Genomic DNA, 21,747 nt, shown 5'->3' with positions numbered 1-21,747 from the left:
TCTGAAAAACAAGGGGTGTGCTGACGAGTTCCCAAGACCCCTTCCAACTCTAAATCAAGCGGTACTCCCAGGAGGTGTTCTGTGGTCGTCTTTTAGAGTTAGAAGAGCCTATAACGTTGTTCAAGCTGGGGCCGAGGGCAGGGGATTGGAAAATTGAGGCGAGAGGACTCTTGATTCCACCTAGTGAAGGATAAACAAGACTGGGAGATTTCAACAACTGTCTTCTAGACAGCATGTCACAGGGCCACAGTTTCTGGAGAGCCTCTATCTCCACCGTTTTGTCTACGAGCCCTTCCCCCGTCCCTCAGCACTTATTCTTTAGGCTCTGCCGGCTGGCCCCTCCTTCAGGCTATTTTAGTGCTGCCCAGGGGTTACTTAAGGCTGCAAACCTCTGCTCTAAGGAATTAGATCTCCGAGATCATATCTAGGAAGCAGGGTGAGGGAAAAGGGACCGACTGTCTCCACGAGGCAGCGATGGAAACCAAAGAAGAGCCACAGAGCCAGGAAAACCACCAAAACCAGTACTGGTTTTTATTGAGGTGTCAGGGTGCAGTAACACCATGAAGGGGCAGAGCCTGAGGCCTTGAAGACGCAGAGGCAGCATTTAAGGGTCTCAGACAAGCCTGGGTCTCCCGGCTAGGAGGAAGGCAGCCTGCGATCGGGCGCTCACAAGGACTTCAGGAAGTTCCTGTATTTGTCCAGGAAAGAGGCAGACAGAGTATTCAGCTCTTGCCGAAGCTCCTGCACAGCCTTGTCCTGCTCTTGCTGCTCCCCCACCATCTGCTTCCTATAATAGCTGATGTAGAAGTTCACCCAGTCATTCACCACAGTCACCATGTCTTCTTCAGGGACAACAGGAGCAGAGAAGACCTGGAGCGGGGGGTGGGATTGGGATAGGGGAGGTCAGGATTTGGCAAGGGAGACCACGCTCGGCCATGTGATTCAGGGATAACCACAAACTCTGACATCCTCTTTTCTCTGATTTGTATTACCTGTCTCTTGTTGTTTCCATCAACTCAACCATTACCCTCCCAGCTCCAAATTATTCTCCCTTCTCTGTCCTCGCCCACCTCCCAACGCTCCAGGCCTGTCCTCTGAAACAGAGCACCAGACTTACCTGCTGATTTAGCAGAATGTTAAATTCCTTCATTCCTGTAGCAATGAGATCCTTATTGGTTTGAAGAAGGGCCATCTGCCTGATTAGAGAAAGAGATGGAATTTAAGTATCTTTTTCTCCCAGGGTATTTCCCCCAATCTCCTCACTCCCCTTAAGCATCCCTGGGGCCCTGCAGGGTCACCTCCCCTCCACCACCTTTCAAACCCTGCCCTGCTCTGAGATCACATTTCCCCCCAGGTTGGCTCACTGTCAGGTCCAACAGTGCTATGTATAGACGTCTCACCCACACTTTTCAGGGTCTGGATGTCCCTCTGTACCAAGCTAGATGTAGACAAGGAGTCCAGTGTCAGCCAAAGAGGGAAACGCCCTGCATTTAGGTCCTGAGGGAGGGTGATAGGTCAACCAGGGGAGGGGAAGGAGGGAGAGGCTTCCCTGAAATTAGAAAGATAGCAAAGCCAAGAGAACAGATAAGCGGGGAGACCCAGAAAACCAAACCAGGGATAGAGCCATGCCCTCTCCCCCACATCCCAGGATCCAGGCTCCAAACGCTAACGAAACTAACAGTAACTGTTAGATGCCCTGTTACGAGAAAGGCACTTTTAAAATCATCCTAACAAGTGGTGGCAATTATTCTCCCAATTCATAGGTGACATATTAATAGCAGCTAACATTACAGTCATCATTTGTGCCAGGCACTGTTTCAAGCAAGTATTAAGGTATTTATTCTTGGGAGTTCCCTGGTGGCCTAGTGGTTAGGATTCAGGGCTTTCACTGCCATGACCTGGATTCAATCCCTGGTCAGGAAACTGAGATCCTGCAAGCCACATGGCATGGCCAAAAAAATAATAAGAATAAGTATTTATTCTTATGAAAACTCTTGTTAGGCAAATTCCAATAACAGTCGTATTTTGCAGATGAGCCTTCGGTAAGATGGGGAGGACTGGACTCTACTAGGCTGAGTTCCACAGGAATGGAGACACACGTGTCTTATTCTCTAACATATCATCGGGTACTTCACAAAGCAAAACTACTTCTTTTCTTTTTTTAAAATATTTTCCTAATGTTTTCCATTTTTAATAGATTTTTTCAAATTTCAAAATCACCATATAATAACTGAAATAAGTGAAACATTATAAAAATTCACACTGATAAGTGGATCATTTTTGCTCCCTCCCCCAACAAAGTAACCAGCATTCAAGATGTGTGTATTTCCTGGCCCATCTTCCTCCATTCAAAAACCAGTTTTCATAGGCACCTATACACTCATGGCTTGTTGCTCTGCTTTTTTGTTTATAGCATTATCTTAATTAATACACAGCAAATGAACGTCCTTTTGGTGTACGACGTTTGGATTTTAATACGTAGATTCATGTAACTACTACCACAATCAGGATACAGAACGTTTCCATCGCCCCAAAACTCCTTCGTGCTACCCCTTTGTAGTCTCATCCCTAAATCCTGCCGACCACTGATCTGTTCCCCATCACTACAGTTCAGTGTTTTTGAGGATGTCTTATGATGGAATCATACAACATCTAACCTTTGAGACTGGCTTCTTTCACTCAGAATAATGCCCTTAAGCTCCATCCAAGTCGTTTCAAGTAGCAGTGGGTTGTTCCTTTCCATTGCTAAGCGTGCATCGTATGGACGCACTACAGTTTGTTTATTCATCGACCCACTGGAGGACATCTGGATTGTTTGCAGTTATTGGCAAGTATGAATAGAGCTGCTATAAATATTTGTGTACAGATTTTTGTGTAAACGTGTTTTCATTGATTTAGGGTAGAAAGTATGTGTTACCACTAGGAGAAATAATTGCAATACGACCTGACCAAAAAAAAAAATGTATACAGGGCTCCCCTGGTGGCACAGTGGTTGAGAATCTACCTGCTAATGCAGGGGACACGGGTTCGAGCCCTGGTCTGGGAAGATCCTACATGCCGCGGAGCAACTAGGCCCGTGAGCCGCAGCTACTGAGCCTGCGCGTCTGGAGCCTGTGCTCCGCAACAAGAGAGGCCGCGATAGTGAGAGGCCCGCGCACTGCGATGAAGAGTGCCCCCCCCCCACCGCCTGCCACAACTAGAGAAAAGCCCTCGCACAGAAATGAAGACCCAACACAGCCAAAAATAAAATAAATAAATAAATAATAATTTAAAAAGCCAAGCATTTGAAGCCCTTTAAAAAAAATGTATACAGAATTTAACATAAACTCTTGATAGTTCAATAATAAGACAGCCCAGTTTTTTTTAAATGGCCAAAAGATTGGAACTGGCACTTCACAAAGAAGATACACAAATAGCCAATAAGCACATGAAGAGATGTTCAACATTATTATTCATCAGGAAAATGCAGATGAAAGCTATAATGTGATACCACTACATACCCACTACAGCTCCTGCAAGTTAAAAAGACTGATTAAGTGTTGGTAAGGATATAGGACAACTGGAAATCTCATACATTGCCAGTGGGAGGGTAAAATGAAATGTCTGAAAAAACAATTTGGCAAGTTCTCATAAAGTTCAACATACACTTACCACGTGACCTGGCAATTCCACTCCTAGGTGGAGTCCATACACGTCTACAAAAATACTTACATGCAAATGTTCGTAGCAGCTTTATTCATAATAACCCAAAACTGGAAACAACCCAAATGTCCAATAACCAGTGACTGCATATACAAACTGTGGTATATTCATACAATGGAATACTACTCAGCAATAAAAAGAAAAGACTGGGCTTCCCTGATGGCGCAGTGGTTGAGAGTCCGCCTGCCGATGCAGGGGACACAGGTGCCCCAGTCTGGGAAGATCGTGCCCCAGTCTGGGAAGTGCCCCAGTCTGGGAAGATCCCACCTGCCGCGGAGCGGCTGGGCCCGTGAGCCATGGCCGCGGAGCCTGCGCGTCCGGAGCCTGTGCTCCGCAATGGGAGAGGCCACAACGGTGAGAGGCCCGCGTACCACAAAAAAAAAAAAAAAAAAAAAAAGAAACAGACTAATGGTACTCATGACAACATGGAAGAATCTCAAAATCATTATGCTGAGCAAAAGAAGCTAAGCATGAAAGACCATATACAGTATAATTCCATTTCTATGAAATTCTAGAAGAAGCAAAAATAATCTATAGTGACCAGAAAGCACATTAGGGGTCATCTGCGATCAGAATACAAGAGTGGACATTAAAATGCACAGGTGCCCAAGAGAACTTTTTTAGATAATGGCAATACGTATCTTGACTATGACAAGCATTCTTATATACTGTTAGTAGGAGTGTAAATTGGTAAAGCTTTTTAGAGAGATAGTTTGACAATACTTGTTCAAATTAAAATACACATACCCTTCAGCCCAACAATTCTGCTTTGGACTCATTTTAAAGAAATATTCATATTCAATGTACAGAAAGGCCTGTACAAGGAATTTATCATACCTATTTGTAATAATGAAAAAAGCAATATGGGGAATCTTTATAGAAACCATGGCACATTCACACCATGGCATGACATGCAACTATTAAAATAAATGAGGTAGCTACATATGTGCCGATAGGAAAAGATCTCAAAGACAACGTTAAGTGAACTATAATTAGAGCAGGCTACCTCAGGCGGCAAGTATGGGAGAGGGGATTAAATGTAAAATGATATTTCTCTCTCTGTCTCTCTGTCTCTGTCTCTCTCTCTCTCTCATGGTAAATAATGTTTACTTCTGGGCATTGACTGGTATTTGTTGAAAAATGGAAAGAGGGATAAATGTCAAGGGAGAATTTGACCTTCTCCATCTATAGTATTGTTTGAATTATTTTACAGTGAGAATGTATCCTTCCATTATTTTTATAATACTTAACAAGAATACAAAATAAAAAAGAAAGAAACAGGATGGTATAGTTCTGAAACCCTTAGCCTCAAATTGGACGCCTGCCTCAGGGCCTAGAAGAGTAGAAGCTTCTCACTAAATATCTGTTGAATGAATAGGAGAATGAATGCTTTTGCCATTTTTCAGCTCTGTCACCTTGTTGAAGTCACTTCACACATGCAAACCCCAGTTTCTCTGTTTAAAGGAGGAATGAAATAATACCTATGAGGGTTATTGAGAAAATAAATTCATTCATTCCACAAATAGGTATTTGGCACCTGCCTTGTGCCAGGCCCTGGGAATGCATCAGTGCCAAAGACGAAGTTCCTCTTCTCTGGGAGCTTATGTTCTAGTGGGGGGAGTGAGAGGATGAACCGTAAGGGGTGAAGTCTGAAAGATGGAGCAGGGCCCAATCTACAGAGCTTCATGGGCCATGACAAGAAGTTCATGTTTTAATTTCAAATATGAAGGAAAGTCATTGAAGGGTTTGGAGGAGAATATTGCAATCCTCTTCCATAAAAGTAACAGGAAGCTGCTGAAAGGTTTTGAGCCGGGGAGTTTTAAGCTGTGTAGGGAGTAGACCATAAGCGGGTAGTTGTGGAAGTGGGGAGATCAGTGAGGATAAAGTCAAGGAGATGAGCAGCTTGGAGTGTTCTGCCCGGTGCTTACTATACTGCTGAATGCAGGCTGCCAAGAGGTCTCAGGGGGTAGGGGAAGAGGAAGCATCCCTCATCTCTTTGTCAAGCCACTGATCTGGACACTGGGGTTGCAAAGAAGTGTATGAGTCCTTGTCAGGCACTTACAGTCCACTTGGGAAGACAGGACTTAGATACCTAATAAAAGCAAGTACAAACTGGCTCCAGAAAGCATATGCTAAGCATTAAATAAGTTCTACAGTGAACAAGGGTTGCCATGGTCTCTGAGCAGGGAGAGGTCAATGTGGACAAAGATGGTCAGTAAAGCCTAGAGGGTTGCTAAATAGTGTGACCGTATTTCTCAGTTTGCCCAGGATGGCTCCAGTCTGTTAGTCCAATGTGATTATTAACGGTGCCTCCTTTAAAAACACTCTCAAAAATCCTGATTTGGGGAATTCCCTGGCGGTCCAGTGGTTAGGACTCGGTGCTTTCACTGCCATGGCGCCGGGTTCAATCAATCCCCGGTCTGGGAACTAAGATCCCGCAAGTCGCGCCACGCAGCCAAAAAAAAAAAAATCCTGGTTTGGACAATATGTCATAGAGTAGTGCTGGTCATGAGGGCCCTGTGGAGCAAAGGGCCTCACATTTGAATACTTGACATTAACTCCAAATAATGGTCAACACTTAAATAGCATGCACTAGGTACCAAACATAGTTTAAGAGCTTTACACATACGACTCATTTAATCCTCATCCCAACCCTATATGGTAGGTACTAGTATTATTCCCCTTGTACAGGTGAGGAAACTGAAGGACAGAGGGGTGAGAAACGTGCCCAAGGTCTCACAGATACTAAGTGACAGAACCTGCCCCCAAACTAAAGCCCTCTGGTGGAATTCATTCCTGGAGGTTAGTGTCAGTTCAATATACCCAGAGAAGCTAACATTTAAAATATTACACGTTTGTATCCCTTCAATTTTTCACTCTCACAGGAACCACACAAACAAGCAAAAAATCAAATGCCCTGGGTCTACCTCAGCCTCAGAGACTCTGTCTAGCTTTTAGGTAAGGTGAGGTGAGGTGGAAGAGCATTCCAGGCTGAGGTCCAAGAGAAAGATGATAGTTAGGGAGAATCAGAAGTTTCAAGCAGGGAATCAAACTGTGAGGGTCCAAGAATGCTGGGCTAAGGAACCAGGATATTTTATTTTCTGAAGAAAAGAGAATGCTTTTAGCAAATTTCTATTTTGAAGGCAGTACATCGCACTAGATGGGAAGGAGGAAGGGAGAGAAGAGAGGGAAAGAGAAAAAGAGGTGAGTTTGGAGGGAAACACTGTCTTTAGACTTCCCCCCAATTTCATAGACCCTCTCCCCCAATAAACACAGAAGAACTTCTTGCCTATTTCTCCTATTTGCTGACACTATTCACTACAATCCCTTGATTTCCTTGCTCCTCAAAAGTTCTTAGGATCCTTTCAGAAATAATACTCTTCCAGTCAGGAAAGGCTGAAGGGCTGAAAATTTCTAGTGGAGGGCCAGAGACGCCCAGAAGGAAAACAAAACCCCCCAAAAAACACAAACAAACAAAAAGGGAAGCTTTACAGGGCCTCAGGGATCATCTGGTCCAACTTCTCATCATGCATGCATTCATTCATAAATATTATCTCTTTTACGCACCTACTATGTGTTGGGTACCCGGGAAAGAATAGGAGTAAAATACAGGCCCTGGCTTCACAGCAAGGAAGCCACCTGAGAACCAGAGAGGGACACTGAGCTGCCCAAAGCCACACAGCGAAAAATTCTGTGGCCGCACCGGGTCTCAACACGATTCCCTAGGGACGCCCTCTTCCCTTCTCCCCATAACTGTAAGTCGGGGGTCACAGCAAAACAGGTACCTTCAGGGCTTGGCGGGCCAAAAGGCTCCCGCGGCCCCAGACAAGATGCTACAAAGAACCAGGACCGGGACCAGCCCCGAGGGGTCGAGGCGGGGCCGGGAGGTCGGAAAGGAACCATCTGGTTCCTGGGCTGGCTGGAAGAGTACGCGGAGGCAGGAGGCCCTTTCGCGAAGGAATAATGCCCCTCTGCAGGTGCCGTAGCCGAGCAGGACGCGTCTTCCGGCCACGTTTCTCTGCCCGCGGAACTAAAGGGAGGAATTCAGGATGGCATATGTCGCCAGGAGTGAGGCCCCACTGTGCTCCGAGCAGTTCGGCTCCGGGACGGCCCGGGGCTGCCGCGCCGCCGCCGACGGGAGCCTGCAGTGGGAGGCCTGGGGGCGGCGCTGGTGGGGGTTCTCTGGGGCCTTCACAACGAAACCCGGAGGACGAGATGGGGGCGAAAGGGTGGCTCCCGGGACGGCCGTCCCACCTCTTTCGCGGCTCCTGGCTGTCTTCCTGCCTCAGGGCTTCCCCGATAGCGTCAGCCCGGACTATCTGCCCTACCAGCTGTGGGATTCCGTGCAGGTCAGCCCGGCCGACTGGGGAAGGGAGCGACATGTAGCCGGGGCAGGGGAGACAGCGCGCCGCCTCTCCCTCCCCGCTTACAGACTGGACGCTGAGGCCCAGAGCCGAGCTGTGACACGTCCCAGGCCACACACCCAGGAGAGCTGATAACAGGTCTTAGACCTCCATGCTCCTGCGCCCACTCCTCACCCCACTTCTTTTCTTCTCCAGGCCTTTGCTTCCAGCCTCTCGGGTTCCCTGGCCACCCACGCAGTCTTGCTGGGCATAGGGGTAGGGAACGCAAAAGCCTCTGTTTCAGCTGCCACGGCCACCTGGCTCGTGAAAGGTGAGCTGGACCCCTGGAGTCTCACCGATCGCTCCTCTCAGCTCTGCCATTTCTCTGTCCACTTTTTCCTTCCGCTGGGAAGCCCAGCCCCTATTTTCCCCTTCTCCCAGTGTTTTGGCACCTAGCTCTGGGCTCTGATGAGTATGTTTACTTATGCATTCCTGTCTGATTAGAGCCGGGAGCCAAGCCTCCCCACTTCCTAGAAGAGTGCCTTGTACCTCGTTAAAAAACAAAATTCAACTGAGTAAATTTTTCTATTGGCTTTATTGACGACTGACTAGTAACCCATGGCGGGAACACCCTCATCCCGCCCACTAGCCTCGGTAGCTGCACTCCGTTCCCCATACGGACTGTGCAGTGTCCCTTAATCATCTGGAGCCCAGATCCCTAAGTAAACCGTCCCCTCCCCTTTACTCCTAATCTGTGGAGGACTGCCTAAGAGTTTGGTTATTGAATAAAACTGCCAACTGCCTTGGGTGTGGGAAATTAGTTAATTCTAGACAGAAACAGTTTTGTAATAGGTCCTGAGTGGCAGAGAGGAGGTTTGGGGAAGGATGAAAGGCGTTTCATATCCTCTGGGATACTAGATGATACCATGAATAATAACTATAGTAACTGTCTGTTGAATGTGTACCGCTTTTTGAAAAACCACTAAAGGGGTGGGGGGGGAAGATACAGTTTGGTACCGTGCTACTTAGAGAGTGAAGTATAGAAGAAAAGGGAAACTGCCCACATCAGGAGGGCCAGTGGCTCTCTCCACCATCCTTTGTCTTTCACTGTTGTTCCCAGTGGAGGTTTAAATCAGACCCAAGGTAAGGCTCATTCTGCACCTGGCATCAGCCTGGCCACAGCTCTGGTGAGCCTCCGTGGACCTTTTGGAGAATCTGGAGGCTCCTGCTTATACCCTTACCATGAAGACGAGCATACTGTCCAAATGTGAGTCACTGCTGGAAAGAAGCCCTTTCTCTGAGACTGCATATCAGTGGAGAAGTGGTGGTGATCTGTGCCTCTTGTCCTAGTTGTCTCTTCTTTTAATAATAATAGTTCCTGAACAGTACTTACTGTGTACTGGTCTTTAAATGTCCTGAGTCAGTCTTCACAATAGTTCTGAGACGGGTATTGTCATTATCTCCATTTTATAGATGGGAAAACTGAGGCACAGAACGGTAACTTGCCCAGGGTCACGGATGTGAACCCAGGAGGTTTAGTTCCAGAGTACATTTTCATACCACTGCACTGTGCTTAATTTGGATCTTTTCCATTCCTCTCCTATTGGTTAATTGTTTGGAATGCAGTGGGAGCTTGGGTCAGTAGTTCCATGTCATTTCTAAGCACCCTAGTCTTATCACCAACATGTTGCTTATGTATGTCTTCAGCTCAGGCAAGTTATTAAGAAAAAAATAAGACCATTTTAAGATGTGGAAAAATATCCTCTTACTTTAAAGCCTGTTGTTGATATTAAAGGAAACCCCCTTAACTAGAAAGGATATTACAAACTTGTTTCCATCAAACATGGGAAATTTGTATGCGGAGCTTTATATAAGAAACTCCCTTGGAATTTTTTGATGTGGTCACTTTTAGTTACAGATCTCTTAATAGAACATGATGTTAATTGTCATAACTAGCAATAGTAATACTACTAGCAGCCAATATTTTGCCAGCTGAGTGTGTGCCAGGCGTTTTGACGTGTAATATGTAACTTAATCTCTGCGGCAGCCATATCAGTTAGATGCCTTTATGAGTACCTTTTTCAGAGGGGGAAGCTGAGGCACAGAGAGGTTTAGTAACTTGCCTAAGGTCACATAGGGCCAGGATTTGTACCCAGGCCCACTGACTCCTGTGTCCCACTCTTAACCACCCACTCTTTGGCCAGTTAGGATTTCAGAGTGGAGCCGAGTACAATTTATGGACAGTTGATCCCTTACTAGGACTCAAAATTTTGAGATCTTACAGCATGGCCAGTTGTAAGTGAGGCAGAGAGGAGCAGGCGGGAATTAAGTTTCCTGGTCTAGTGGACAGTGTTGACTTTCAGCTAATAGGGAGGATGTATGTCACTGCGTCCTATTGCCAACCTCCAGATACTGACAAGGGCCCTGCAGACTGCCTCCGATGAAAGATAGAGTAGGCCCCTTTCTTGTGTGAAGAAAATACATACCTGATTGGCAAAGACTGTGCAGTCGGAGGGAAGAAAAATAGTCTGGCCCTGTGAGCTCTCACCCTGTAAAAGTAACCTTGCCATGTTCAGAGTCACTAAAATGATCCAATACAAAAATCTTGAACAATGAAAATCTTGTGTAGAATTAAAAGTACTTGAAAGGAGGAGTGTGGGTGAGTGACAGCGGGAGGAGGCTTCTCAACCCACTCTGGGAAGTATAACTTCCATGGACAGAGGGGACAGAAATAGAGAAGCCGAGCAGGCCGGATGGGAAATGTGTTGTACACACGCCTCTGAATGAGGCAGCTGCTACTCAGCCCCAGCCAACTGGAGCGGTAAGGGGAAGCAGGCCTGGTGCTGCCGTGTCTTCAGGTTCTTCTCGGAAAGCTGTAAATCCAGATTTTCTTGAAAATGCCCCATTTTTGTTTATCAATCTTCGAGCTTCAGTTGCTTCATTTAAAGGGGATGATCCCTTAAGCTCGTAGAATTGTTGTGACGATTGAAAGACTTGGGTATTTCAGGTTTCTGCCAGAGTGCTTAGCGGTCTCCTTCAAGTCCAAGGCTGGGTAAAGATGTCTAGCTAGAAGGGGTCAATGCCCAAGGATGGCCGCCGTGGCAAGAGGAGAATGAGGAAGGCTGGCCCATGTCACCACCTTTATATGTCGTGGGACGTTCTCATCCCTCCTACCCACAACCTAGTTCTCCTTCTTGCAGTCCCCCACTTAAGGGTCCCTTCCCTCAAGCTCAAACAAGCTAAGGGTCCTCTGCCCGCTCTGCCTGTCCTTCCCAGTGCCCGCAGTGTGAGGCCTTCTCAGTTTGATTCTAGAACAGTCCTTCTTTGTGATCCCCCTGCTGGGCTTAATGAGTACTACTCTCAGTATAAGGTAGGGTCTAAATCAGTGGTGGGCAAACTTTCTGTAAAGGACCAGACTGTAAAGATTTCACACTTTGCAGGCTGTACAGGTTCACTTGCAGCAGCTTGATTTTGCCATCGTGTTATGAAAAAAGCCATAGACAGTCTGGAAACAAATGGCACAGCTGTGTTCCAGTAAAACTATTCACAAAAACGGCGAAGAAGCCCACAGACCACCGTTAACTGACCCCTGCTCTAAATCAGTGTTTTTCGTAGGGGCTGCTGTCTGCTTTTACTCTGGCCTTTGAGCCTGGAACCATGACTCTGGCTCACTGTGGTGCCCCCCAGGCCTCACGGCAGTGGGTAGCCAAGAAGCACTTGTTGTGCAAGTGAAGGTCTGGTGGATTCCAGAGACCTCTCTGACTCTCCCTAGTCTGAGGAGGCCTCTCCCTCTGCCCCACACTCCCAGCTCGCTTGTCACCAACCTGCAGTTCAGATCCTTTTTACTTATTTATACTCTGATGGCCACCTGTGGACCCACTGCGCAACCTAAGAGCTAGAATATCAACAATAACCTCTGAACTTTCCACACAGAATTTCCTGCTCTTTATAAAAATAGTTTTACCATATAGATATATATACCCAAACACTATATTGTTTAGTCTCAGTCGTTTTCGAGCTTTATGAAGAGTGTACTGTGCTGTGTGTAGTCATCATGACTTACTTTTTCATGCAGGATGATAATACTAGGATTCATCCATGCCGATGTGGGTAATTGTGGTCCATTAGATTTTCACTGCTGTCTAGTATGCCCCTGAGTAAATGTACCAGGATTTGTTTATGCATTCTCCTGTTGATGAGCATTTGCATTACTCCCAGTTTTTTGCTGTTATAAACAATGCTGCAAAGAATATTTCTGGTCCGTGTCTCTTGGTGTGCATGGGTACCTAGTTCTCTGGGGTACATGCTGAGGGACTGCTAAGTCTAGGCACTTCTGACCCCATAATGCAGCTACGTCTGTCTAGAACTTATACCAGACTGAGCTTCCAAGGGCAGCGATCCAAGATGGAAAGCCATCTCAGTGCCAGGCTCTGCCAGGCCCTACAGCCCCCAAGGCTCTTGCTTGTTCCTTACCGATGCCTCTCTCCCCCAGATTCAACTGGCATGCTGGGCCGCATCATCTTTGCCTGGTGGATGGGGTGAGTTTTTCTTCCCGATCTGCAGACTTCTAGCCACTCTCCCTAGACAGGAGTCATGTCTTTCTCAGCCCTGGCTGTATTTTCAGCTCCCCCTCTTTCCTACCAGTCTCCAGGGGCGGAGAGATTTAGCAGATATATCAGAGCTAAGGAGTCTTTAGTGAGTACCCAGTACAGGTGACTTGCCCGGGGTCACCAAGCAGTGAAGCCACAGAGCCATTACCAAGATGAGATCTGCCTTCAGGAGCACCGATTTGCCCCTCTGCTGCCCATCATGGAAAAACACAGGGAGCCACAGGCTCTGAGCATCCTCTGCTGGCTTGTTAAAAGAGAAGCTTGGATGGGACAGTGCTTAGCCCAGAAGGAATACCTTTACTCCAGAGGCTACTGTGGCGGCTTAGATACTTGGTTAGACTTTGCTAAGCTGAGTGGGGAGTGGGCTTGGGTAGGTTATCAGGATCCCTGTCCGACGTGGGATCCACATCACCATTTATCTAGAAGGGATTGAGGGTGTCGTGCTGCCTGCTTCCTCCTTGAGTCACTACTGGGTGACCTCAGGAGTGAGTTAGTATCTGCCTTCAGTCGTGGTTGTGAGGTGCAGTGAGCTATGTAAAGTGCTTAGCACATAATAAGTGTTCAGTAAACACCAGCTGCAATTACTAACCCTAACTGGGCCTTACCAGCTCTCTGTGTATCCTCTCCAATCCTTATAATAACTGTGTAGACTAGGATTGAATGTGTACCTTTTCCAGATGTGAAGCACACCAAGTCACACAGCTTGTGAGATGGGATTTGAACCTAAAGCCTGTGGTCTTTCTGTGGCATCAGGCAGAGCCCAAGACCAGGCCCACGTGTTCTAGTCCTGCCTTTGCCGTATATTCGCTCCATCAGGAGTTCCCCATGTGTGTCCCATGCCCCGTCCAGGAATGCTCCCTTTCCCTCTAGGAGATTTCAAATGAAGGGTCAGGGCTAATGCTGCAAATTCTGAGCTGGGCAGGGGGCTGCAGCATCTCCTGCCACTGGGATCTTGGAGAAGTAGTCCCTGGGGGTTTGTGCAAGGCCAGGGTGTCACTCGGCCTGCAGAGGAGGGAACCATCTGCGGCATCGTGTAATAGAGAGATGCTAGGCTGCATGTCAGAGCCTGGCTCTTTCGGCCTTTTCCCCCCACTCCCATCTGATCCGAGGGAAGTCATATCCCTCTCTGGGCTAGTTGTCTATAACATGCTGCGTAGTGTTTACACTAAATGTATTGTTTATAGAATATGTGGACTTCTTGCTGGGTACCTTCTATGAAGCAGAAGGAAGAGGAGGGGAGTTGGCAGAGGACCCAGGGATGGCCTCTCTCCCAGGAGGACCCGAGGGTGGGGAGCAGCCACAAGGCAGTCAGCTTTTTCCTTTGGTGCCTCATGGGTTAGTAACAGGGAAATATGAGTGACCACTGAAGGTCCTCCCAGCTAATGGTGGCATTTCTGGCAGCAGTGACAGGGTGTGGGGACAGATGTCTGGCTGGGGTGTGGGTTTTCCTGAGCCCTTCGGACCTTTCCAAGGCATAGGAATCGCCTGCACTGCCCACAGACTGTGTTTTCTCCTTAAATCCAAATTGCAAACCAACCTCTCCTCCCCCACAGGAGCAAAATGGACTGTAATGCCAAGCAGTGGAGGTGAGAAGGGGCTGGAACTGAGGGGAGGGGAGTCTTCTAGTATGAAGGTCTCTGACCTCTGACCTCTTATCCCTTCCCCCAGGCTTTTTGCCGACATCCTCAATGATGTAGCCATGTTCCTGGAGATTATGGCTCCCATATTCCCCATCTGTTTCACCATGACCATCTGCATCAGCAACCTGGCCAAGGTACCCCCCTCTGGGGCACCCCTGGACCCGAGATCCCTGCCCTGGTGGTGGTATGTGCGGGCTCGCTTGGGGCCCACAGGGGATCCCCGCCTGGGCCCAGTGTTCAAGGCATTTCTAGAAGAGTGAAGAAGTTCAGATGTTTCTTCTGGGACTCAGCCATGTATTCTGATCCTCCTCCAGCCAGACAGCCTCTAGAGCCTCAGAGAGTCGGTCTAAGGCAGTGTCTGGAGCCACGGGACTGGTGAGGGAGCTCCGAGCTGAAAGAGAGTACGGGTGGTCCAGTGTCAACACCTTGGGACCAGCTCCCTGGCTACCTTTCATTCTTTCAGTAAAATATTTAGGGTGCCTGCTGCATGTTCGGCACAGAATACAGGCCCTCCCATCTTTGATAGAAAGCCACACATAATTAAATATTTATCGAGTGATAGCTATAGGTATTCCAGATGAGAAGTGTAGGGGGCTGCAGGAGGGTTCAGCGGGGGATCTGGCCTGGTCCAGGGATGCAGGAAGGTCTTCCCTGGGGCTGGGTCCTGAAGTATGAGTGTGAGGTACAGCGTGGGCGTTCTGAGCAGAAAGAACAGTGCAGGTCAAGGTCCAGTGGCAAGACAGAGCACAGACCGGACAGCAAGGCTGAAGGGGTGATTGGGCTGAATCCAAGCTCTTCTCTGCCAGGCTGCTCACCCTCATGATTCCTTCAAGTTGGCCTCGTCCAGATGAGGAAACTGAGGCCTAGCAAGGTTCGGTAAAGAGCTCAGCCTGTCTTCCCCACAGGGTTAAGTACCTGGCACAGAGTAAAGAGTCTTAAGAAGATATGTAAGACCCATCTTAAAGGCCCATCCATCTGTTCAGAATCACTTGTGTTTCTCTGCTGGGCACTACTGATATTTAGGATTTTAGGAACAGTTCTTTGTGGTGGAGGCCATGGAGCTTCCCTGGCCCAGGCACTAAAGGCCGTGAGCACCCCCTCCCCCTCCAGGGCAGGCGACCACAGAGAAACCAAGGATTGTGACCTCTGCCTAAATTCTGCACTAAGCTCCGCCTTGTGGGCCTCAGTCTCTTCATCTGTCGAATAAGGGACTCGAACAGGGCCATGAACTTCCCCTTCCCCACCTTCCCGCCCCTCCCTAGAGTTCCAGCACCTCCGTCCCTGAGGTGCACCAACCAGAAGCCTGGTTGTCACCCATGCCTTCATCTCCTCCCCCTTTACCTGTCACCCTCAGCTAAACCTCCATTCATGTCTGTTATTTGCCCTCTTAAATCTCTCCAGTCCTTTCACGCCTCCATCCCCATCTCACCTGTTGATTCCTTGCTGCTGAAAAAGCACAGTTATTTCCTAGATCATCTCCCTGCATCTATTCTCACCCCTCGTCAGTCCTTCTCAGAGCAACCCCATAGTCCTTATTAGAGTGGAAATCAAATCAGGTCACTTCCCTGTGCCCATTGCTCTTGGTATAAAGACCTTACAAGGCTTGGTAAGTTCTATGTGATCAGGTCCCCGCCCATAACTCCAGCCTCATTTTGATCCACAATCCTCTTACCTGCAAACAAACACTGCCTATGTAACAACTCGTTTATTTGTTTACCATCTGATGATTTATAAGCTTCATGAGGGCAGGGGTTGTACTGAAGTCTCTCACAGCACCTAAATCTGTATCTGACATCTAAAAGAGATTTGATAAACATGAACGAAGTCAGTGACCCTAATCGATGAGCTCTCCCATCTCAGAGGGAGAGCCCTAGGAGATCAGGGCCACTGGTGTGGGTTTGGAACTGGCCTGGAAGGCTTGGCTAGGCCTCGACTGGGGCAGGAAGAGAGTGGAGTTAGTTCCAGGTAGGCAGAATGTAAGCACCAAGTTGGAAACCAGACTTGGCTCTGCAAGGGGGAGGGTGCAGCCAAAGCAGAAGTTGGAGGCTGGGGAGGTTCTGGGCTAAGAATGGTCTGTGGGCCTCCACCTTGCGGGGAGAAAGTGAGTTTCCTTGGGGCTGGGTCCACAGGGTGGTGTGACAGGCAGACCTTCAGTTTTCTCCTGGAGCAGGACAGGGGAGGTGGGCCTAGTGGAAATGCGGGGTGAGAACAGGAGACCAGGGACGGCATTCAGGGTTTTGCTGCGGGGTGGCCTGAGGCCCAGTTTTCTTAAACTGGTTTGAGCCATTTGTTTGGCTCACCCACAGAGCAGGTTATGGCCACTCTGACTTTCACTCTTCCCTTTCCCGACCCAGTGCATTGTGGGCGTGGCTGGTGGGGCCACTCGGGCCGCACTGACCATGCATCAGGCCCGGAGAAACAACATGGCCGACGTGTCAGCCAAGGACGGCAGCCAGGTGAGCAGCCAGAATTGGAGGGATGGTGGGGGGTGCGCGGATGTACCGGAGGGGGGCAGACATCAGACCGAGCCACGATTTGGGCATATGAAGAGAAGCACCTGAGTGCTCCTACGGGGCGGGGTGGGAGACAGGCGGGAGGAAATGTAGCTTCTCCCTGCTCTGACTCTTAGGATAGGTAGTCGGTGTGAGGGCTCGGGCTCGGGCTCTGGCGGCAACAAGTCCGAGCTGGTCATCTCAGCCCCTGCCTGCTGCCCTTGAGGCCAAGAGGGAGCCCTTGCCCTGGACCTCACCCTCTCTAGGCAGAGCCCCACCCTGGGAGGTGCATGTTCTGACCCCATGAGGCCCCACACGTTAAAGCGCCTGGCATGTGAGGAGGCCGGAGTCACTGCAGAGGCCTCCGCTGGGCAGTTTAGCAAAGCCCTTCCGGCCCAGCCCTCACCTGACCAAAGGAGCCTGAAGTGGAGGTGGAGGCACCCTTAGGCGGAACCCTTCAGGTGTCGCCTCCCTCCGTACCCCGGTGCTAAGTGCCTATGTGCACTGCACCGTTTACCTCTCACACCAACCCTCTAAGGTGGATACTGTTATTATCTCTCCTTTACAGACGGGGAAAGTGAGGCCCAGGGTGGTCACAAGTGTGATGGTTTTCTTTGACACTGAAGCAATTTAGAAACCTCTGTTCTCTCCAGTCCTACTTTCTGGCCTTCTCTTATATTGTTTTATTCAATAGAATTTCATTAAAAAATTGACTAACTCCTTTCAATAATATTAACACAAGCTAATGTTTTTAAACATTAACCATGTGCCAACTATTTCACGTGGATGAACTCGTTAAATCCTTACAGTGGTCTTGTGCAGGGCTGTTCATTGTTGCCACTCTACAGATGAGGGTGAAAAAGGCACCGAATGGTCGAGTCTCCCTGGGTCCCTTTGGGCACATCCCTTCTCCCCGGCAATGGTTGGATGAGTTCTTCCCCATTATCACTTCCACAGGTTGTTAGGGAGGGGAAATAAGTACAACCAGCCCCGTGCCTGCTGTCTCACCTGCCCCCTTTCTAACCCCCAGCCCCTTCCACCCCCAGATGCATTCTCCAAGGCCCCAGGGCTTCCTCAGTTCACGGAGGCAGTAACATCAGTGGGGCAACGAGACGCGTGCTCAGCCCCAGACTCGGCCCCTGCTTTCTGCTGATGTTGCTTTGCTGCCAGTTGATGTGGCTGCTGGAAATGACTGTTCCCACCTGGGTGAGGGGAGGTCCCTCTGCCCCTGAGCTCCAAGGCCCCTGATCCCCAGTTTACTGTCACACCCACAGCCTTTATTTCCACGGCCCACCCCTTTGCCAGGACGACTGGGTAAGAAGAGCTGCAGTCTCAGGCCCCCTCTGTGCCAGAACCAACTCTCCCCGGGAACCCCGTAGTCAGGGACACCAGTCCAGACTCCTCCTCTCTCATGATGAGTTGGGGGGCGGTGGCCAGGGGTCTTTTCCCCTAGGGAAGCTCAGTTGGGCCCTCTCGGGCCATCAGAGGGTCTGATAATATTGATTCTCAAGGGAAGTTTGGATCTTGTGCTTTTCTTCCTGGGTGGTTCCTTGACCCCTTTGCAAAAAGCATCTGCTGGTTACTGGGCGGATGGACATTTTTTTCTGTTTTTCGGGGTTTTTTGTTTGTTTTGGCCACGCTGCATGGTTTGCAGGATCTTAGTTCCCTGACCAGGGATCGAACCCATGCCCCCTGCAGTGGAAGTGCAGAGTCCTAACCACAGGACTGCCAGGGAATTCCCTTTTTTTTTTTTTTTAAACCACAAAATAAAGTAGTTTTACTCTGTGGACATTTACTTGCCTGAGTGTAGGGCTACACTTTGACTCTTGCAAAACAAAGAAGGCATGTTCCACAGGCATTCCAAGGGCATTGCACCAACCTGGGCAGAGAAGCAGCTGGTATCTTAAATGACAGCTCACTCATCAAAAACGTTAAAAATTTCCTAGGCACCCTTATCAGCGTAGGGAGTGTCTGGGGCAGGGAGGGGTGTGGTGAAAGGCACTCAGGGGTATTCTTTCTGGCCTGGAGGGGAGCCCTCCAGCTCCCATCCCCTCTGCCATTTTCCAGGAGACGCTGGTAAGCCTGGCAGGGCTCCTGGTCAGCCTCCTGATGCTTCCCCTGGTGTCAGATTGCCCTAGGTAAGCCAGGACCAAGGGCAGGGAGGAGGCGCCCCGCTGGGCCTCTGCTCCCGTTGACCACCTCACTCTGTCACCCCAGCTTAAGCCTTGGCTGCTTCTTCCTCCTCACTGCTCTCCACATCTATGCCAACTACCGGGCAGTCCGGGCCCTTGTCATAGAGACCTTGAACGAAGGCCGGCTCTGGCTGGTCCTGAAGCACTTCCTTCAGCGGGGAGAGGTACTTGGCCCCGCTTCAGCCAATCAGATGGAACCGCTGTGGACAGGTGAGCCAGCCCCTCGGTTGCAAGTTTCCTATGTCTCCCCCTGCCTGGGCCTCCTGACTCCAGCTTCCCACAGGTTTCTGGCCATCTCTGTCTCTATCCCTGGGGGTCCCCCTACACCGTGTGACTTCCAGGTGAGTGGCCCAGCATCTCCCACCCGTCACCACGGTCACCCCCTCCCCACACAGGCTCCCTGTTCTGATCATACACTGGCCTCCCCCAACCAAGCCCCACCTCTCTGGTTCTCTATTTCCACCGAACAGACTTGGGGGTCAGTGTGGGTGCTTGAGGGCAGCAGGTGTATAACATGAAGTAGATATAAGGGATCTTATATTTGTTGGATGCAGGAAGAAAGGAAGGGTTGATGCGGGGGAGGGGTAACGGCTGAGGGCTGGATGGCAAGGAGGTGCAGGACAGTTAGGGTTAACAGTTAGGTGGCTCTGCAGTTGACTGGGTGGTCGCTGCTGCCTTTGTCTTCTCCTCCCGCACTGCACGCTCTTCTCTCCTTCAGTGTCTTTGAGCTGCAAAAGCTGGTTGAGGGGCACCAAGAACCCTACCTCCTTCGCTGGGACCGGTCACAAAGTAAGTGTGCCGCGTTCCCCCAGCTTCCGACTCACCCTCCCGGGCTCAGCCCCTCATTCCTCCAGCCCCAGGGCCCCAAGCCCTGGACACGCGCTGGACAGTTTGGAGTCTGCCTAGTGTCCTGAAGGGAGCTCTAGACTAAGACTGGATGCATTCAGCTTATAGCTACATGCCCCAGTGAAGTTCCCTTTACCCCTCTGTAAAATGGCGCTAACTATACCTGCCTTATTAGCTGCAGGGTTTTCATGAGGATCAAATAAGGTGACTATGTAAAAGCACCTTGTACATTGCAGCACACTCAGATGAGGTTAAGACCTTTGGTTATCCCTGAGGAACCACTTTCCTCTCCTGTCCGGGGTCACCTCTTGCGGAAACATGTACTAAAGTTTACTGGTCTGCTGGTCGTGTGTTAAAAGCTGCTTATTCTCACTAGCCATTAAAGACGAGCAAAATAAACCCACCTCAGGGAGCTGCTCTGAAGTTGTATCTTGGAAATTACTTGGCCGGAGCACTGGGGAGCAACATGAGATGAAGTTGGAAAGGAAAGGGTGAGAGATGGCCTTTCATGCCAGGCCAAGGCCTTTGGGCCAGACAGGGATGAAGCAGGCTGGTAGGCCTGAGAGTGTCTGGGGACGTGGCCCTTCCCTGGTACCAGTCTGTCCCTGGGTCTCTCCAGACCAGGTACAGGTTGTCCTGAGCCAGATGGCAGGCCCTGAGACCATTCTGAGGGCTGCCACTCACGGACTGGTGCTTGGAGCCCTGCAGGGAGATGGAGCCCTCCCAGGAGAGCTGGAGGGACTGAGGAACCGAGTACGGGCTGGTAAGCGCCTCACAATCTAGGCTGCTTCTGACTCAAAGCGGGGTGGAGAGAGGAAGGACCCTGTTCGGCTTGGGGAACCCAAGAGCTTCTGGTTCTTCACCCCACTCCAGGTCCTGAGAAAGAGAGCTGCGTCATCGTCAGGGAGACCCACCAAGTGTTGGACAAGCTATTTCCAAAGTTCTTGAAAGGTAATATCCTTCTGCTTCATGGCTCCTAGGCCTTCTCCCAGAGGGCCTGCCTACCCCCATCCCCACCCCTTCACCTAGAGGGTGGAAGACCTGGGTTTCTCTCTGTGATCTCAAGTCTGGACCTCAGTTTCCCTGTCTGCAGGATGGGGAGGTTAGGATGGTCTCTGAGGCGCTGTCAGTGTTGACAGACTATGAATCCCAGTTGGCATTGGAGAATGGTGGGCGGGGGGTGGGGTAAGGCTCACAGATTACTGACGATGCTCTTTCATTTAGCACCTACTCCATTCTGGTCCTTTTTCATGTGCTGCTCAATGAATTCTTGCTACAACCAGATGAGGTTTTAGGCTCATTTTATGCCAGAGATTACCCAGCAGAGGCAAGGGGAACCTGAGCAGTACACCCAGCCCGTGCTGCTCCTTCCCCCTCCCCAGGGTCAGCCCAGAGTCTCCTCCCCAGCAGTATCCCTATGCCCTCTCCCCAGGGGCAGCCCAGAGTCTCCTCCCCAGCAGTATCCCTATGCCCTCTCCCCAGGGGCAGCCCAGAGTCTCCTCCCCAGCAGTATCCCTATGCCCTCTCCCCAGGGGCAGCCCAGAGTCTCCTCCCCAGCAGTATCCCTATGCCCTCTCCCCAGGGGCAGCCCAGAGTCTCCTCCCCAGCAGTATCCCTATGCCCCCTCCCCAGGGGCAGCCCAGAGTCTCCTCCCCAGCAGTATCCCTATGCGCTATCCCCAGGACTGCAGGATGCGGGCTGGAGGACTGAGAATCACCAGCTAGAGGTGGATGAGTGGAGGGCCACATGGCTCCTGTGTCCAGAAAAGAAGCTCTTGTGAGCAGCCCAGCCAGAGGCCCAGGTCCCAGGACAGGAGCCTGGAGCAAGGACACTTTGGCCACAGCAGGACCTGGGAAAGGCAGCTTTATTTTTGCTTAGGGGCACCGGTGTGGCCATTTGGCCAAGGAAGTGACTACCAATCA

The 21,747-nt window shown here is 49.9% G+C and overlaps 2 protein-coding genes across 4 annotated transcripts; one reads left to right on the top strand and one right to left on the bottom strand.

The window, feature by feature from the left end:
• Window positions 1–508: 508 nt before the first annotated feature.
• On the bottom strand, window positions 509–8,479 carry AHSP (alpha hemoglobin stabilizing protein). 3 transcript variants are annotated; one of them, XM_060032147.1, is made up of 3 exons: window positions 8,402–8,479; window positions 1,118–1,196; window positions 509–870 (listed from the first exon to the last, which is right to left on the bottom strand). In XM_060032147.1, the coding sequence occupies exons 2-3, from the start codon at window positions 1,190–1,192 to the stop codon at window positions 667–669; spliced, it is 279 nt and encodes a 92-aa protein (XP_059888130.1). In that variant the 5' UTR covers window positions 1,193–1,196; window positions 8,402–8,479; the 3' UTR covers window positions 509–666. The 3 variants fall into 3 exon arrangements, with proteins under 3 accessions (XP_059888130.1, XP_059888129.1, XP_059888131.1); XM_060032146.1 differs by lacking the exon at window positions 8,402–8,479 and adding an exon at window positions 7,488–7,703; XM_060032148.1 differs by lacking the exon at window positions 8,402–8,479 and adding an exon at window positions 1,401–1,420.
• On the top strand, window positions 7,705–21,674 carry RUSF1 (RUS family member 1). The gene is made up of 13 exons (XM_060032145.1): window positions 7,705–8,051; window positions 8,262–8,376; window positions 12,538–12,583; window positions 14,209–14,241; window positions 14,324–14,429; window positions 16,650–16,751; window positions 18,855–18,925; window positions 19,005–19,189; window positions 19,263–19,320; window positions 19,698–19,768; window positions 20,445–20,588; window positions 20,699–20,776; window positions 21,508–21,674. Exons 1-13 carry the CDS (start codon window positions 7,752–7,754, stop codon window positions 21,603–21,605), a joined length of 1,407 nt encoding a protein of 468 aa, XP_059888128.1. The 5' UTR covers window positions 7,705–7,751; the 3' UTR covers window positions 21,606–21,674.
• The last annotated feature ends 73 nt before the right edge of the window (window positions 21,675–21,747 follow it).

The sequence above is a fragment of the Delphinus delphis genome, chromosome 15 (genome assembly GCF_949987515.2).
Source record: "Delphinus delphis chromosome 15, mDelDel1.2, whole genome shotgun sequence".
NCBI lineage: Eukaryota > Metazoa > Chordata > Mammalia > Artiodactyla > Delphinidae > Delphinus > Delphinus delphis.
This window is presented reverse-complemented; position numbering and strand designations above follow the sequence as displayed.

Coding starts and splice junctions, on each gene's coding strand:
- AHSP (XM_060032147.1), bottom strand. CDS start 1,192: ATGGCCCTTCTTCAAACCAATAAGGATCTCATTGCTACAGGAATGAAG. Junction 871..1,117: donor ACATTCTGCTAAATCAGCAG/GTAAGTCTGGTG, acceptor CCCCCGCTCCAG/GTCTTCTCTGCTCCTGTTGT.
- RUSF1 (XM_060032145.1), top strand. CDS start 7,752: ATGGCATATGTCGCCAGGAGTGAGGCCCCACTGTGCTCCGAGCAGTTC. Junction 12,584..14,208: donor ATCTTTGCCTGGTGGATGGG/GTGAGTTTTTCT, acceptor CCTCCCCCACAG/GAGCAAAATGGACTGTAATG. Junction 19,321..19,697: donor CTACACCGTGTGACTTCCAG/GTGAGTGGCCCA, acceptor TCTCTCCTTCAG/TGTCTTTGAGCTGCAAAAGC.